General features: G+C 39.5%; 1 protein-coding gene across 1 annotated transcript in view; it reads right to left on the bottom strand.

Moving 5' to 3' along the window:
- Nucleotides 1–358: 358 nt before the first annotated feature.
- LOC124264394 (cryptochrome-1-like) overlaps nucleotides 359–18178 on the bottom strand; it is a 42127-nt gene continuing 24307 nt past the window's right edge. The window contains 11 exon segments of the mRNA XM_046699139.1: nucleotides 359–536; nucleotides 1851–1903; nucleotides 7036–7112; nucleotides 9369–9414; nucleotides 9417–9456; nucleotides 10893–10946; nucleotides 10948–11048; nucleotides 13528–13602; nucleotides 13605–13646; nucleotides 13648–13674; nucleotides 16095–16265. Of these exon segments, the coding sequence (XP_046555095.1) occupies nucleotides 359–536; nucleotides 1851–1903; nucleotides 7036–7112; nucleotides 9369–9414; nucleotides 9417–9456; nucleotides 10893–10946; nucleotides 10948–11048; nucleotides 13528–13602; nucleotides 13605–13646; nucleotides 13648–13674; nucleotides 16095–16265 (864 nt within the window).

The following is an 18178-nucleotide window of genomic DNA, read 5'->3' as shown; positions in this document are numbered from 1 at the left end:
ACTGACAGGACTCGTAGTAGTCATCTCGCTACAGATACTGGGGGTCACTGGACAGACTGTAGTAGGCTGCACTACAGATACTGGGGCTGACAGACTGTAGTAGGTCTCTGCTGCAGCAAACAGTAGGCATTGACACAGATCGTAGTAGGTCCTATGTGATCACTACTGGCCAAATTCATCGTGAGTAATCAGCTACAGTAGGCACTTCTCCGACAGATTGTCGTTGATCGCGATGCTAAGCAGCTGGATAAGGCACTGACAGACTGTTGTCGGGCCTCAGTTACTGTAGGCTCCCGACAGACCTGTTGTAGCCCCCCAGCCACTGTAGGTGGCACCTCGACAGACTGTTGTAGGCTCCTCAGCTACAGTAGGCCCCTGACAGACTGTTGTAGCCCCTCAGCCACTGTAGGCACTTCGACAGACTGTTGTAGGCCCCTAGCCACAGCAGGGCACCTCGGCCAGACTGTTGTAGGCCCTCCCAGCTACTGTAGGCACTCTGACACACTGTTGTGGTGGCTCCCAGCTGCTGCAGGCACCTCCAGACAAGGTCAGAGGGTCTCAAGTGTGATTTTAATGGGGAAGACCTTGACTGGGAAAACGCTCCCTCATCTAGATAATCCTTTTACTCAAAGTGGTGCATCACAAAACATGATAATTATACTCCCTTTAGTGCAGGTCCACCTAGAATTCCTGTTCTCAAGCCCTGATGATACAACAAGTAACAAGTGATAATGTTCAAACATCACACTGAAATATATGCCAACAATATATATAGAAAACAACACTAGTTATACACAACACTCACACAGGATATGACATGGGACTTGGAATGTTTTCATCACAACAAAATGAGAGAAGCCTTTGTAGAGCATTTCCTGCACATCACAATGTGTTCTCAAGAAGGGAGTGGACTGCTGAGTCTCAACAGTAAATCCACTTTGATATAACCTACGAGAAAGGATATGGATAAATAATCAGGACAAACAATACCTTGGCTACCGTCCCATTCAAATCTGATGAATTCATAGACCAAAGATGACGCCATGACTTTCGATCACAAATAATAATATACTCTTTTCTCCATTCTAACTCATGCAATGTCAGATTGATAATTATCGCTACTCCGTTTGGGATTACACTTTCTCAGTAAAATAGTTGTTTTAGGATGAGCACACTCACCTGGTACACACACGCCAGTGTCAGGCACCTAACCGGCCAGCACATTGCAGACAGCGATCTAACACACTCTAGCCACCACGGCTTCCACAAAAATGGAAGGCTGGACAACTGGTAGTCTAGATCACTTACTACTTTGTGTAAATTCCCTCTGATAAGTGTTAATTAGTAAGGTTCCCACAACTGAAAAGCTTCATGAATACTCAATGCCATTTAGAAAGAAGTCAAATGTAATCGTAATATCAATTACTAAGACATATATATATATATATATATAAATGAAACATTATCTCAAGAAGTCTACAAACCTCTACAGAGTGCCACCATAATAAGCTGGAATAATGCTGAGTTCGGCATAAAACAACCCAAACAAACTACAAACCACAGTTACTATATTTCTGCTTTAAACTTCATTAGTAAATCATCTGTAGATCTCAACCGCTTTATATTGCAAATGAACAAAGGAAATCGAACTCTTTGAACCACTGGGTTATCAAACCTGATATCAGGGCAGTAAAATTGATAAAATTATTTTAAACAATCCCACAACTAAAATTGTTGAAGCAATTAAAAACATTTCAAAGTGTGGAAACATTTTTAAAACAGATCAAATTAAAAATAGAATCTAAAATAATATTAAAATAAATCTTCTGAATTATTCCTTAAGATTATACACTTTCACAGGAGTGAGGGGTGACATCGGAGGAGGAGCTGGGCCCTTAAACAGCTGGGAACAACATCAGAAATTGTTACATAATTACAGAAGGCCAAAAATGTCCCCAGTCACAGACATTTCCGAAGCAAGCACATTTGTTGTGCTCATACACCAAGGGTCGGAAGAGGAGGGTGACTGGGTGGAATCTTGTCAAATGCATGTAACTCCTCGCGACTGGATTATAGTGAGTAACTAACTCTTTACTGTTACTTCGCTTAGCAGCAATTATCCAAGCAATATCATGGCGGGGACACTAGAAATGGGCTTCACACATTGTACCCATGTGGGATTCAACCCGGTCTTTTGGCATGATGAGCCTAACTTTTAACCACTAAGCCACCCTTAATCACTTCCCACACTGGATTATAAAGGATTGTTCCGCCACATTTAACTTAAGAAAAGCAAGGGAGCATTTTCAAAACAATAAATCATACATAATTATATTAGTTCTTTATATGCAGTACACCTTTGTTCTTGGTAACAAAACCGATTATGACTAATATATTTTGATATATATTAACCTCCGCCAATGATAAGGATAATGGTTTCATAATAATGATTTTATAACTGTGTTCTGATAGTTCCTTCCATAACTCTTCAATCCAATAAACTGGAGTGGGAAGATATTACTGGATATCTGCGGAATAATTCCTTCATGCAATACAAGGACAAATAAAGGAGGTAAAACATTTCCAATGATGGTTATGAAATAAGCCCATAAAACCAATCTTCTGCAAAATGAACTATTCCCTTCTGAACCCTCTCCCTAACTCCACATTAAATGAGAAAATTCCAGCACATGCAACTCAAATAATGAATTGTTGTGTTTCTAGGCTTGGAAGGTGTATGGAAAAAGCCAGGTCTGAAGGTAAGTCGAGATTCTGTCAGATTAATGCCATTAATAGTCCTGAACAAACAAATCATTATGCAAGCCAAAAAATGTTCTTACTATCAGAAGATGAAACAGCAAAATAAGATTAGGGGATGAAGTACTGGGAACACTGTGGTTGACGACAGACAAAGTTTCATTTTACTAAAACACTACTGCTATGAATCCATCACTACTACTGACAAAGGCAAGATTTAAGCAAGAGGTCCATGAAACAAACAAACTAAATGCAACATTAGCAATAGTCCAGCAAAACCATTCTAACTGAAGTGATGATCCCACGCGGACAAAATGAACTTGTTTTCATCCATTGTCCTGGTGAAACTACCAGGTGATTACTGTAAGTTGTATAAGCTCGAGGGTAATAATCGGTCTGATGTACACCTCTTGTAGCAGTGTCACCCGAAAGCTGGTAGGCTCCTATAATAAAAAAGGCGCACATCAGAACGTGTGATAACCTACGGAAATGTTTACAAAGGATCTTATCCGCCCATATGTTGAATGTGGGCAAAATATCATTCTTATTTTATTTTGAAGATCGATAAGCTTCTATATTGACTATATGACATGTAAAACAAAATGACGCCTGCCTCCTCAACTGGATCTTTAAAATCTGTGAAACATATTCTGACAAGCTTAAAACTGCTAAGGTAAAATGGTAAATTAAGTCTATGCTGAGTGTGAAAACGGATTCAATGTATACCATGGTTTGGGGCCAAGCAGTGTGAAAGTCGTCCGTAAAATAAATATATATATTCAGTGAACTAAAATAGCTTAATCGAAAGTTTTTCGAACTCGCACTGCATGCATTATATACTCATGACATCATAACACATCAAGTACCGCAATACAGTCTCTTGGCTGAGAGTTTACCGGGTGAGCTGGCAGCCGGGTGATATTTATTTTTAAATTCAGTTATTGTACATGAAGATAAGGTAATGTCACTTATATCACCCCAATACAGAGATATTCTGAAACCTTCATAACCGGAGTGTCATTGATATAGGTGTACCCAAGGTCGTGATAAGCGAACACTTTTTAACCGCTAGGCTACCCCCACCGCCTCTATTTTAATATGAAGATAAGGTAATGTCACTTACATCACCCCAATACAGAGATATTCTGAACCTTCATACTGTCATTGATATAGGTGACCTAAGGTCGTCGCAGGTTTAACGCTTTTCAAATCAAGCGAGGCTACCCCTAATCACCTCGAAGTTTACATGAAGATGCTAAGATAAATGTCACTTATATCACCCCCAATACAGAGATATTCTGAACCTTCATACTGTCATTGATATAGGGTGACCCAAGGTCGCGATGCCGAACACCTTAACCACTAGGGCTACCCCAACGCCCCTATTTTACAGGAAGATAAGATAATTCGTCACTTCTTTATATCACCCCAATATACAGATATTCTGAACCTTCATACTGTCATTGATATAGGGTGACCTTAAGGTCGTGACAAGTTTAACGCTTTAACCGCTTAGGCTACCCTCTAACGCCTCCTATTCTTACATATGGAAGATAAGATAATGTCACTTATAGGTCTACCCCCAATACAGACATATTCTGAACCTTCTATACTGTCATTGATATAGGTGACCCAAGGTCGTGGATAAGCTTAACACTTTAACTTCGCTAGGCTACCCCCAATCACTCTATTTTACGCAGGAAGATAAGATAATGTCACTCTATATCACTCCAATACAGATGCATATTCTGAACCTTCATATATGTCATTAGGTGGAAGTGACCTAAGGTCGTCGATAAGCGAACAATTTTAACCGCTAGGCTACTCCCACCCCCTTTGACAATGGCAAGACAAAGGTCAATGATGGGACAAATGGAGCAATACATGTGACACAAGATCACTCGGATACATGGACATTAATAAGATCATCGACAATATTACGTGACACACAAGATCACTGACACATACGTGACCACACAAGATCACTGACACATGCATACAAGATCACTGACACATGCTTACACAAGATCGGTTACCAATACGCGCATAATAAGATCACTGGACACATGCATAATAAAGATCACTGACATGTGTGACAATAACACACTGGCTATTACGTGACACAACATCACTGACATGCAACACAAGATCACTGACACATGTGACACAAGATCACTGACAATATACGACATGTACGACCAACTGACTAATACGCGCTACGCAAGATACTGACATACATGCAACACAAGATCACTGACATTGATGACACTGATCCGCTGATGCCTTCCTGACTGGGTGAGTCACTTGACAAAGATTACCCAAGGTAATTCTTACATCATCAAAAAGGCACACAAACTACAAATACTCCACAAGATATGATGCAAGGTGCAATAATACTGGTACAAGCTAATATCCATACAACCCAGCACACCACCAGGCACAAAGACAACTTCAAATGGTGAGGGACTGTCATAGTTCCAACCTCCTCTGTTGACTAACAATGTAACCTAAAATATTTGTTTTTGTTTTCCAATTTCATCCAATTCTTATACAAAAATTAAAAAAACTTCTGCATTTTATGTTCATAAAACTAAATGACATATTTCCTTCCAAAATCCATTAAAATTCCAACTAAAAAGAAACAACGAATATACTTGTGTTGATAAACTGCACCTTCATTAGTAATAAAAAAAAACTTCCACCTTTTGTGTAGCTTAATAAAACTTCCACCCTTTTGTAAAGTAATAAAAACTTCCACAAAAAATATATATATCTTCCTAGAAGGAATTAATCAAATAGAATATAAGGCTTAAGCACTCCCTAACTATGTATCTAAACATAAAATGGAAGTATTGATTTAATAAATAAATATTTTAAAAAAACAAATGTGTGCCAACAAAAATATATTTTCAATAAAAAAGATGTTTCATGTATTTAAACATAATGGAAGTATTGATTTAATAAAAAATATTATTTTAAAAACTAATAATGCCAACAACAAAATATATTTTCAATAAAAAAGATGCTTTATGTGTATTTAAACATAATGAAAGTGCATTGATTTAATAAATAATATTATTTTAAAAAACTAATGTGTGCCAACAAAATATACTTTCTTAAATAAAAAAAGAAGTTAATGCCATGTTGAGATGTTCAAACACCTACCTCCAGTTTCTTTGAGTAACAGTACATCTAGGGCTTCTTGAGTATAAGCAATCCTCAAAGCGTATTTCTGATAAAAATAAATTTGTAACTTCATTCTGTAAATATTATTAACTCTATTTAAAATCTTGTCATCATGATTCTAGATGTCCTCAAACCCTCATTGTAAGTGCTAGCCATGGAGACCTGGCGAAAACGTAATCCAGGGTTAGAGACAAACAACAAAGGGAATTTCTGAAAAACCCCAACATCATGTTGTGCGCTAATACAGGTGCTGCCCAGTCACCTGCTGTGCCTCATCTTTCAGGTCCTACGTTTCAGCGGTTGTATCTACACTGCAATGTAGCCAATGCTCGAAAGTGCATCGCATTACCATTGTATATTGTTCCATTTAACACTGACTGGACTGAACTACTCTACAGTCTTCTTAGTCACAGCTTGTGGTGATTCCTTCCTTTACATTTTTTAATTTTCACTGAAAATAAATTCTCATAACTAAATGTGTAGATAATTGCGTACTCTGCAATAATTTGATGTAAGGTGCGCTTGTAACTTGGCTAGACTGGATTTGGGTATGCCATTGTGGAAAGCATCCTGCCTTTTGTGATCGTAAAACTGCAGCACCTGTAGAGAGGAGCAGCTAGCTGCTCGTGGAATCGAGATGAAAGTTGTAATCCATGTAGCTTCGCATGATTTGCTTAACGCTTTTAACCATTATCAGGGCACCCCCACCACACCCCTGGGACTACCATAAGAGGTCATCAGACTGCTAAGCAATCAGTACGTAAAGTGATCCAGTCATATGGATGATAGATTTTACAAGGAAATATCTCAGAGCCCTGGTGGAGGTGAGTTCGCCCAGAAATGTCCGTGAAATTGATGGTGATCCACATTTGAGCTAATAATGAGGTTTTCTGACACAAATGAGGCTCTGACTGAACATGAACTTTGGAAACTGGAAACACATCATCTGTGGGGTATAAATGGGCTCATAGCAACTTTTAAAATAAATATCTCAAGCACATGCTTCATTCGGCTTTGTTTGCAGTGCTGTGTCACTGGCTGTTGGTCCATGTGGAGGCTTTAAACTTTCTTGTGGTCGGGTTTCCATCTCACAGAAGGTATGCTCTTGGACCTTGTGACAAATGTCTTCACTTCCTCCATCGCCAAGTTGGGGCACAGCGGAGATATTTCTGAAAATAGACAGGATTACATTTAGTTCTGGTCAATAAAATGACCTTTTGTGATCCATTTACAAACCATATTACTATTGTACTCATTATTCTGAAATACTCTTAGGTGTGATCAGTTGTCCATCTCGCTAAGGCCAAGAGGCAGGAGTCCACAACTCCCTTTGCTTCCAGTAACCCCATCTTTGCTGCTCCAGCATGAGTGAGAGTGAGTCAGTTTAGTTTTTAATTCCGCGACTCACAGCAATATTCCAGCTATATATGTAAATAATTCCAGTCCTGGACTAGATAATCCAGTGGTCAACGGTTTGAACATCAATCTGCTTAATTGGGAACTCTCCCACTGGCGACATGTGTCAACTAAGTCAGCTTAGCCTGACCACCCGGACCCGCTAGTTGCCTCTTACTGCAAGCATGGGTTACTGAAGATCAATATTCTAGCCCAGACCTTCACAGGTATTGTTACTCTAGCAGTGGTCATTGACCTTTTGTGATGGAAGCAACGCTTAACTGGCCATTTTGGTAAGGCTTGTGAAGCCAGTTACAGCTAGCCAGCCGCCACTTAGGCCAACGGTTGGTGCTGGGCACAGCCACTGGCAGCAGTGGTTGCTATGGATAACTTCAGCAGTTATGATTAGATCAATATACTTTAGCTCCTGCAAACACATGCAGACCTTTGTGACACTTTAAACCACTCTGCCATTGGGTTGTTTCAAGCATACGCATCCCCCTTGTCCGGAATGAAGCAAAGGTTCACGAGGCCAATGTAGATGGTGCAGCATACACCGAGATAGGGTTTGCACTCTGAATTGCCAAATGAGGTCCCTAAGTCGGAAGGTCTACATGCAGGAGTGCCATGCTATCACAGAACAGTGGCATAGCTATGGGCCCGGAGAAACAAGCAGCCAATGGCTTCCTTGCAAACTGGTTTGTGCAACAGATATGAGATTCTCCTGATAAACTGAGTCCAAGCACTGCATATGTTCACCACCTTCTACAAATAACTTCAGCCATTGGTTCCAGGTAATCTTCTGGCTGTGCTGGAATGATCCTGTAATTTACAACCCATCTTTGACCAAAAAGATAAATTATTATTTGAATATGAAATCTTTAAATGTAATAATAAGGCAGAATCCATGACAGTTCATGGCAAAACAGCTGGTTAGATGTCAAACATCAACAACACATAAATGTAATCACCTATTCTAGTGAACCGCCTCCTCGTAGTGCGGGAGTTAGAGCGTCCTCACCTCGAGAGCTTTGTGCTGCTCGCAGATAGTCTGCCTCTAATCGCCATACCAGTGCTGACGCTTAAAATAAGGTACTCTCGCTCCCTGCCCGGCGCTCGCATTACCGGGTACAACAAGGACTGGTCGCCTCAGGAGTCAGTATAATGTAGTCTGAGTGGGGTATTCATGCTTCACTGCGGCATGGTATCGCAGTGGGCTAGCACTATAAAACCAGCTTCCAGTCTGGGCTAGTACAAGCAGCCGCAACATACACATACACATCGCGATGCATCGCCAAAGTCATATGGAGTTTAAATATTCTCTGCTGCTACGACGTGAAAACCCAATTTCACCCCAATTTCACCTGCACCTATTCTTAGTGAGTTCATAATCATCCATACAGACACATGTCAGATATAGGAATTCATATGATGTGGGATGATGAACAACGACTTTGCAGAAGCCAGCTGCCTAGAATAAACAGTTAGCATTCTGACTCCTCAACACAAATGACTACAGGAGTCCAACAACATTGTAGGCGGGACATAACTCTGCATGGCAAATTGCAGTTCCTAATGGCACTTTGACTAGGAGTGAGTGAGCTTCTTAGTTTTACGCAAGACTCCAGCAAATATTCCAGCTATATGGCGCAGGTCTGTAAATAGTCGAGTCTGGACCAGACAATCCAGTGATCGTGCATGAGCATCGATTAAGCGAATTGGGGAACCGGATGACATGTGTCAACCAAGCCAGTGAGCCTGACCACCCGATCCCGCTTAGTCGCCTTTACGCACAAGCATAGTCGCCTTTATGACAAGAGAATGCTGTCAAGCTGGAAGGCCTATTCTACCTCGGATCTTCAATGGTCGTGACTTGACTAGGAATAAACACAGATAGAAAAATATGAAAAATACATACTCTTGTCCTTGAGGACATGCATAACTGCATCCATCATTTCCCCTTGTTTTGTTTGGACACCTTTATGCATGGTCGACGAGAGGCGATGGGTAATCCTTCCCTTATCACACACTTCTCGCCTTTCTCCTGATTTCAAGAGGGGCCTTCCATGGCGTCGTGACAGAAACACAAGGGGCATGTCCTTCAACTCGATGTAGCGCCTGAAACGCAAAACCAAACCCTACCCCGGTAATTGTGAAAATGTAAAGATTATTTATATTTGTTTACTTACTTATCCTGCATACCTCCTTAACACATTTACTGCTTGTTAATGACAAATACAACAAAGCTGTGAGAGGTCAACAGACATTGATGTTCCAACCCAAAAAGTTACACCCTACATAAAAGTTACTAAAATGAATGAACACAGTGAATGTTCTAAATTACTGTAAGCATTGGAAGCTAGGGCCCTTATTCTTTCAAAACATTCGCAGAGTCTCTAAGAATTTCTATCTTTGATCGTGAGCTTCAATGTGTTACTTAATGGACTTAGAAGTTTGTAGGGCTACTCTGAAGCTCCAGACTGGACTAGTTTGGTAATTTTAGGGATCATAAATACAGCATGTTTTAAAAACTGCTTGTCTGTGTATTTCTTTGACTATACTGACCTTGATCTTCAAAGTCAGGTAATCACAAGCCAGAATATCACAAGTGTTGTAAATGAAGTGACATTGTGTCGCTTTTAACTGATATCATTTTACACCCCAAAGCTGTGAGTCATGGTAACTGTTGCTGAATGAACAAATGTTGTTATTCTTGAACTAACAATCACAACAACACTTGGTAGTTTCAGACATCACAGTCATGAAGTACCCACTGAACCAAGAGGTGAGGTGGGAGGTGAGGTGGAGGTGAGGTGAAATTGGGTTTAGCCGGCCGTTTGAGAATATTTTGCTCATAAGATGACGCGGCATGCGCAGGTGTATGTGCAAAAGGCTGTTTGTACTAGCCCAGACTGAAGCTGGTTTTATAGTGCTAAAGCACACACTGAGATACCATACCGCAGTGAAGCATGAATACCCCACTCAGACACACATTATACTGACTCCGAAGCTGACCAGTCCTTGTTCTACCCATTAATGCCGAAAGCACCACAGGGACCAACAAGTACCATATTTTAACGCTCTTCGGTATGACGCTTCGTCGGGATCGAACTCGCGGACCTTCCGCTTTCTGGACGGGCGAATCCACTCACTACAACGCTGGAGGCGTAACTGGAACCAAGAACCAGTGAAGGAACTGAAAGTATGGATCATCACTTACAACGCTTCCAGAAGTGACAAGGATTTCAAACATGGCCTCGAGGACACCGGATTCACTTTCCCCAAACCAGAGCAATATTTCATGGCCTCGGAAGAAACTGTACTTCAACAATGAATTGCCAAATTAACAGATCATGGATACAAAATGATGTTCCTCTTAATGAGACAGACCCCAACAAGATCGTGTTTTGTTCCTTATAGATATGGTTTGGGTGAACAAGGTTAACTACAACAGACACGTCACTCATAATGAAACAACTCTCATCACATTATTATTACTTCACTGAACTGGCACAGAATCTCCAGGCTTGTTTTCACAAGAACAACTGACTTACCTGACGAATTCTCCTGATGGGTCAATAATGCGGCCAGAACTAACTGGACAAAACATTTGAGCACTGCAGAATACGCTCAAAGGCAGAGCTTGATACCCACATCCAGTTTCCAGCACATACTGACCAATCAGCATCAAGGAGGTACGTCAAAAATGTCTGAAATAAGACAAAAGGTTTTCATGACCATTAATTAAAACAAGAAGACAAAGTCATCAATATCCCCCGCAATGGCAAAATACTCTTCATGATTATGTCTACAAGTTATGATTATGTCAAATATTTAGGTGTGTATATAGAAAAGTGGAAGGAGAGTATTGAAAGGTTTTTAAAGTTCTGCTCCAAAAAGGAGCACTATCACCCATTTCAGTCTAAGTCAAACTTGTTGCCATGGAAATGCCAAAAATATTTTATTCAGAAATCCAAAACAACCAAAAGGCACCAGTACACCACCAGACCAATCTATGTGCCAAGTTTGGTGAAGAAACATTGAGCACAACCACCAATTTCGGTCTAAGTCAAACTTGTTGCCATTGAAACGCCAAAAATATTTTATTCAGAATTCCAAAACTACCAAAAGGCACAAGTACACCACCAGATCTATGTATGTGCCAAGTTTGGTAAAGAAACATTGAATGGTTTTAGAGTTCTGCTCCAGAAAAGAGCACTACCACTAATTTCAGTTTTAGTCAAACTTGTTGCCATGGAAATGACAAAAATATTTTTTTTCAGAATTCCAAAACTACCAAAAGGCACCAGTACACCACCAGATCTATCTATGTGCCAAGTTTGGTGAAGAAATAGTGAACGGTTTTAGAGTTCAGCTCCGGAAAAGAGCACTACCACAATTTCAGGCTAAGTCAAACTTGTTGCCATGGAAACGTCAAAAATATTTTATTCAGAATTCCAAAACTACCAAAAGGCACCAGTACACCACCAGATCTATGTATGTGCCAAGTTTGGTGAAGAAATATTGAACGGTTTTAGAGTTCTGCTCCGGAAAAGAGCACTACCACCAATTTCAGTCTAAGTCGAACTTGTTGCAATGGAAACGCCAAACATATTTTATTCAGAATTCCAAAACTACCAAAAGGCACCAGTACACCACCAGATCCATGTATGTGCCAAGTTTGGTGAAGAAATATTGAACGGTTTTAGAGTTCTGCTCCGGAAAAGACAAATGTGCACAGACGGACGCACGGACGCAGTCCATTTTAATTCCCCCCACAAAACGCGTTGCGGGGGATAATAATAATTAATTAATAATTAGTTCATTTACATTGCGCTAAATCCACACGGACAGCATGCTCATCGTGCAGACAGTTCATTATTACTCTGGATAACTGAAGCTGTCTGTAAGGCACTAGCAGGTTATAGTCACCCGACTTATCCCAACAGGTACCCATTTTCTGCTGGGTGAACAGAGGAAATTCTGAACAAACTCACTTGCCTAACGTGAGACCACATGTATCACATGTGTTACCAAGTCTGCATGAACCGACAGCCGATGTCAAAAGCAGAATACAGACTTACCTTGTATTATGGACAAACACATTATCAAATTTCTAGTCCAGTCTTTGATTTTCTTGGTGATGCTGCCTAACACTACTGCAGCATATATAGAGTGCTCAAACACAATCAGCCTGTTATTTGTATTTTCAGTACATTCTTTAAGTAGTACCCTACTCCACCAGGCTCAATCCTGTTAATGTTTTAGATGTTATAAATGACTCTAAGAATCCTCAAGCTGTCTGTGGCAAAGGATATTCATTAATGGCCTGTACAAAATTCATAATTTCCCTGTCTAAGTTTCCATGATACTGATAGATCTGAAGTGCCAGTACAATTTCACAAAATGCCAAGACAAAGAAAGAAATGATGTCTTTCAGGTTGCATGTAATATGGAATAACAATGTTATCAAAATATCAAAGGAAGTTAGTTATATTAAGTGAGTTATACTACTTCAAAAGTCTTGTCAGAATTTTCTGATATTATCGGATATACTGCCTCAAAGTATTGTAGAATATACTGCCCCTAATTATTGTCAGATATACTCCCTCAAAGTATTGTCGGATATACTGAGTCAAAGTATTGTCGGATATACTGTCAGATATACTGCCTCAAAGTATTGTTGGATATACTGCCTCAAAGTATTGTTGGATATAAGGCCTCAAAGTATTGTTGGATATACTGCCTCAAAGTATTGTCAGAAATACCGTCGGATATACTGCCTCAATGTAATGTTGGATATACTGCCTCAAAGTATTGTCGGATATACCATCGGATATATTGCCTCGCAATATTGCCAGATATACCGTCGGATATACTGCCTCTCTAAGTATTGTCGGATATACTGCCCTCAAAGTATTGTCGATATACTGCCTCAAAAATATTGTCGGATATACTGCCTCTAAATATTTTCGAAAGGTTATACTCCCTCTAAGTACTGTCGGATAGGATATACTGCCTCTAAGTATTGGTGGATATACTGCCTCTATGTATTGGCGGATATACTACTTCTAAGTAGTGTCGGATATACTGCCTCAAAGTACTGTAGGATATACTGCATCCAAGTATTCAGGATATACTGCCTCTAAGGGATTTAGGATATACTGCCTCAACGATTGTAGGATATACTGACTCAAGTCCCTCCTCCCAGTTGATCCACAGATCGCCTCGAGTGAGGAAGCAGGCGACGCGCGCGCGACACACACATGGTGGATCCATCCCTCACCGCGAGCTGCCTCCATACAGGCTGCCAATCCAGGGAAACCCAGTCATCCCCTGAAACACAACATCGCACACAATCACACAGGCTTCATTTCATACTATCTAAATCTCATAATCCTCAGACCTGGGACCTATGCCACAAAACAGTCTTAACACTGAAGTGATCATAACTAACATATCTTAATACAGGCTCAGTGATAACCTCAGCACTAAGATCACTTTGTGGAACTAGGTTCTGGCCAATGTATAGTTCTCGCCAACATGCCGATATACAGTTGACAATACACACAGAAACCGCCCCACCTGCAGGCCTCTGTAGGTAAATCTTGCTGCCATATTATATCACAGGTCTTACAATGCTAAGGAAATACCCAATGTCTTAACCTGAAGGACACCCTCACACCTTACACAAAGATTCATGCACTTGATATTAGGGGTGGGTATTGCATAGAATTTTCATATTGCGATATATTGTGATGCAAAAGCATATATTGCGATATGTATCGCAAAATATTGCAAGAAGTATTTGTGAACAAATAAATACTTATAATGGAGTTAGTGCTTGATTTATAAAGCAAAACGCGAACAAAAATCACTATGTTTGATTAAGCTTTAGTAACAACTTTTAATCATGACAAAATAAAATCGTAAATAGTATTTGGCACAAATGATACAAGTTAATATCCTAACATTTCAGAGTGTTACTTAACTTATCCGAATGCAAGTCAAAATACCGGGTTTTCGATCACGTGATCGCACATGCGATCGCTTTCATGTCTGAACCGGTTATATTAAGCAGCCCTACTTGATATAAACAGGGCTACAATTAATGACAGTGCACAATCACCATCCACAACGTAAAAGAACAAGATAAAGACTGAAGTTGAGACAAATATCAGGATGCATGATATACAGCACATGGCTCTGTTAATCATAGCACATAGTTACTGCATGTCAAATTTCAGTACAATATATTCAGAAATGACTGGACATTGATCAAAACCAAGAGTTTCAATGTGTCAGCCATTTAAAACATGACTGGACCATAGTGAAAGAGCTGCTGTGTTGCTTTCAGCAGGGCGGTGGGTAGCCAAGTGGTTAAAGTGTTCGGCACACGCCTAAAGGCCCGGTTTGATTCCCTACATGGGCAAACTGTGAGAATTTGACAATCTTGGAATGAGTTATCTGGAAATCCCAAAATTTTAAAAAGTATATTTTGGCTTAAAACTGTTATCAAAAGTAAATTAAAAAAAGATATTTATCAGCAAACATGGATGTCAACAATTGAAACCTCCTCCAAAGCAACCACTTATAGCATTTTCAAAAAATCCATTTCTCAATTTTGAACCATACCTAACTTTCTTGCATTACAATAACTTGGTAATACTTTGAACTTCCAATCATTTTCTTCCAGTCGAGACAGGTAGATGGCTTACTTAATCCTGGTAAATGATAGAAAGTATACTATGTGTAACTTAAATTATATTGGTGACTCGAATTTCATTATTTAATTATATATCCGAAATTAGAATTAGAAAGAGAAAAATATAGCCAGAGGTATTATTATATTAGACCAAATATGTATAAAATGAATATCCTATTTTAACACCAAGAAACTAGGAACTTTAAGAAAACTTTCAATTTTTGTACAAAAAATTATGGCTTTATTTAAGAAATAATTTCAATAACTTAATATGTAACTAGCTCAATGTACATTGCACCTATAATAATGTTTGCATATACTTTTATGTTGTATAAATGTAAATATTATTTATGTACCTCTTATGCTGCAGTGTGCAGTTTGAGTGAATAAAGTTCAGTTCAGTCAGGAGAAGCCCATTTCTGGTGTCCCTCGCTATGATATTGCTGGAATATTCACTCACTTTCACAAGCAAGCCAGTTGCATCATAGCTTGTCAGCAGAATGTGGGCAGCTACGTCTCAGATATTGATCACTGACGTTAAACCCAAGAGCAAGGGATGGGTACGGTGTTGAGAAACCTAGAAACATAACCAGTCTGGATTTGAACCAAAGATCATGGCTTTCTGATGTGCCAAAGGGATGCAGTTGGATTTCGGTGCCTTACACAACACATCAAGTCTCAAGCCTGATGACATCAAGTCATGAAGCCTGAGGAGGCGTGTGGGTAGGCTAGTGGTTAAAGCGTTCACTTGTCACAATCGAAGACCCAGTTTCAATTCCCCACAAGGGTACAATGTGAAGCCTATGTCTGGTGTCCTCCACTCTGATATTGCTGAAATATTGCTAAAAAGCGTGTAAACTAACTCACTCACTCACTCATAAAGCCTGAGGTTTAAGATATGTAGAAAATGGACAAATGAACTACTGACTGGTAACATAACACCACAACAGTCAATGAAATCTTGTTCAGGTGAGCTATAACATGACAAAAGTTGTCGCATCCTAACGATGGCTTCAGCTGACCTTGACACTGGTTTCTAATGAAAGCCTACCTTTTCCCATTTATTGAAAACCTCTGGGTCTTTCTTCCATGGTATGTTCAGACAGATAGGGTTGTCCTTCATAGTGTTGTAGGCGATGTTGTTGACAGACATGGTGTAGAAGTATTCCCGCCAGATAAGCTGGGATGTTGCACCTTCTGGTAGCGGCTTTTCTGGACACACCTGTGCAAGTGAATATTGTTTTATGCCACAGTACTGCTATATAAGCTATAACATACTGGTGTGAAAATAACGAAGCCTTGGAAACGTGGAAACATCACAATTAACGCTAAACCCTTGTCATTGGCACATCAACATTCAGCAAAACATGTTGGAAACCAGTCCCAACGTGTCAGGTTTTATACAAGCCTTTTTCCCCTTCAGAAGCCAGGACAGCTGAGTCAGAAAAGAACACTCATAAACACACAGTGGTTAAAGGGCCACTGATCCAGAGCAATTAATGTTTCCAGCCAACAGTCTAATTACGAAACCTAGCTGCAAACTGGTCAGCCCCTGCTCCCTCGACCGTGACGGACGCGGGGACTGGGCTACTGTCCACCTTGGCAGAATTTCTTCAACCTATCAGTGGGACATTAGGAAGGGTGGATGCCAATCAGATACCGTTATTTGAAAATATCTGTGGTAGTTCTTATCTGATTGTAATAAAGTATCCCAGCAGTGTAGGCTTTTTCAGATTTTGAAATGCTTGGATGGTATAGTGAATGATCCAATTTGATCCTATTTCTGTGTTTTTTACCTCAATATTTAATCATGTAAAAATATGATGTCTATTATGTATGCTATGATATCAAAAACACACATTTGATATATTTGAATCCATAAACTAAACAACCCCACTTTGCCATTGCAAATTAAATCTGAAATTTTACTTAGGAACATTGGTATATACAGTTTTTAACTAAGTACACAGCAAATGCTTATATATATTTCTTATGTAACAATGAAGTTCCGTCAGATCCCCAAAACAGTGTCGGCCCATAAGTTGTGTTGTTTTTCAGGTAATCAAACTTGCATGCAATACAGCGACATTACTTTCTTGCTGTAACCCTTTGTTTGGTGGTAAATCTACACATGTTATTTGTCATCATTCACTTGATGGTCAGTTAATGAATTTATAAAAGGTATAATTAGTGATAACACCACTCAGATTACCCGACAAAGGTTCCCATTTGGAATTTCTTATGCCTGGAGTAAATACTCATCATTATAAATTGACGCCTGAGGTAATAATAATAATAATAAGGGTACTTATACTGCGCAATACTCCATACCACAAAGGGCATGCTCAAAGCGCCATACAAATGTTTAAAACAAACACATCAAAAGTCACATGAATCAGTATTGTAGTAAATATGAGCTTGGAGAGAGTTACTGTTTATATCGACTGAAAAGGTATGTTTTGAGGTTACGCTTTGAACACTTGAAGGGATGGAGCTGTAACGTGAATTTAAGTGGAAGTGAGTTCCATAGTGCTGCTGCAACTGAAGCAAAAGAACGGTGGCAAATGTATTACATCTTATGTAATATGCACATGGAAGTGCAGTAGAGGAATTATCAGCTGAGTTACAAAAACAAACATCGATCAAAGGATTAACCGATAACACGCTGATTGATTAATTGCTTTTATCCTGCACAGCCGGATTTGTCAAAAGGTAGTGTTTATGTATGTAGATTCTATACTGAATACACCCTGTCGTAAAAACAGCTTCCTTCCTTCAAAGGATTAACCGCCAATACATTGATTGATTGCTCATTATTGGCTAACTAAATTACTTTTTTAAAGAATGGCGGACAACATGCAATTAGTCGCCAGGTGTGCTATCTTGGGTGACCAATGGAACTATACACCAATGTGAAAACCTGAAACGATAGATCACTTTTTTCGCATTATTAGACTGTTAAAAGACACGATTACATGGAACAGGATACTTTGTCAGCTGCAGATGAATGGCATCTCATTCCTTTATGTGGATATTGATGGATACATTCCCTGAACAAGGTAATAGCCTGATATTGTTGCTATAACTTTAGTCTGTTTAAATTTAATATTTGCATTTTGTTTTTATGTATTTGTT

This window comes from Haliotis rubra, unplaced genomic scaffold (assembly GCF_003918875.1).
Source record: "Haliotis rubra isolate DU_JTF1 unplaced genomic scaffold, ASM391887v1 Scf1205, whole genome shotgun sequence".
Taxonomy (NCBI): Eukaryota; Metazoa; Mollusca; class Gastropoda; order Lepetellida; family Haliotidae; genus Haliotis; species Haliotis rubra.
The sequence above is the reverse complement of the archived record's forward strand: the minus strand, read 5'-3'. Positions and strand labels throughout refer to the sequence as shown.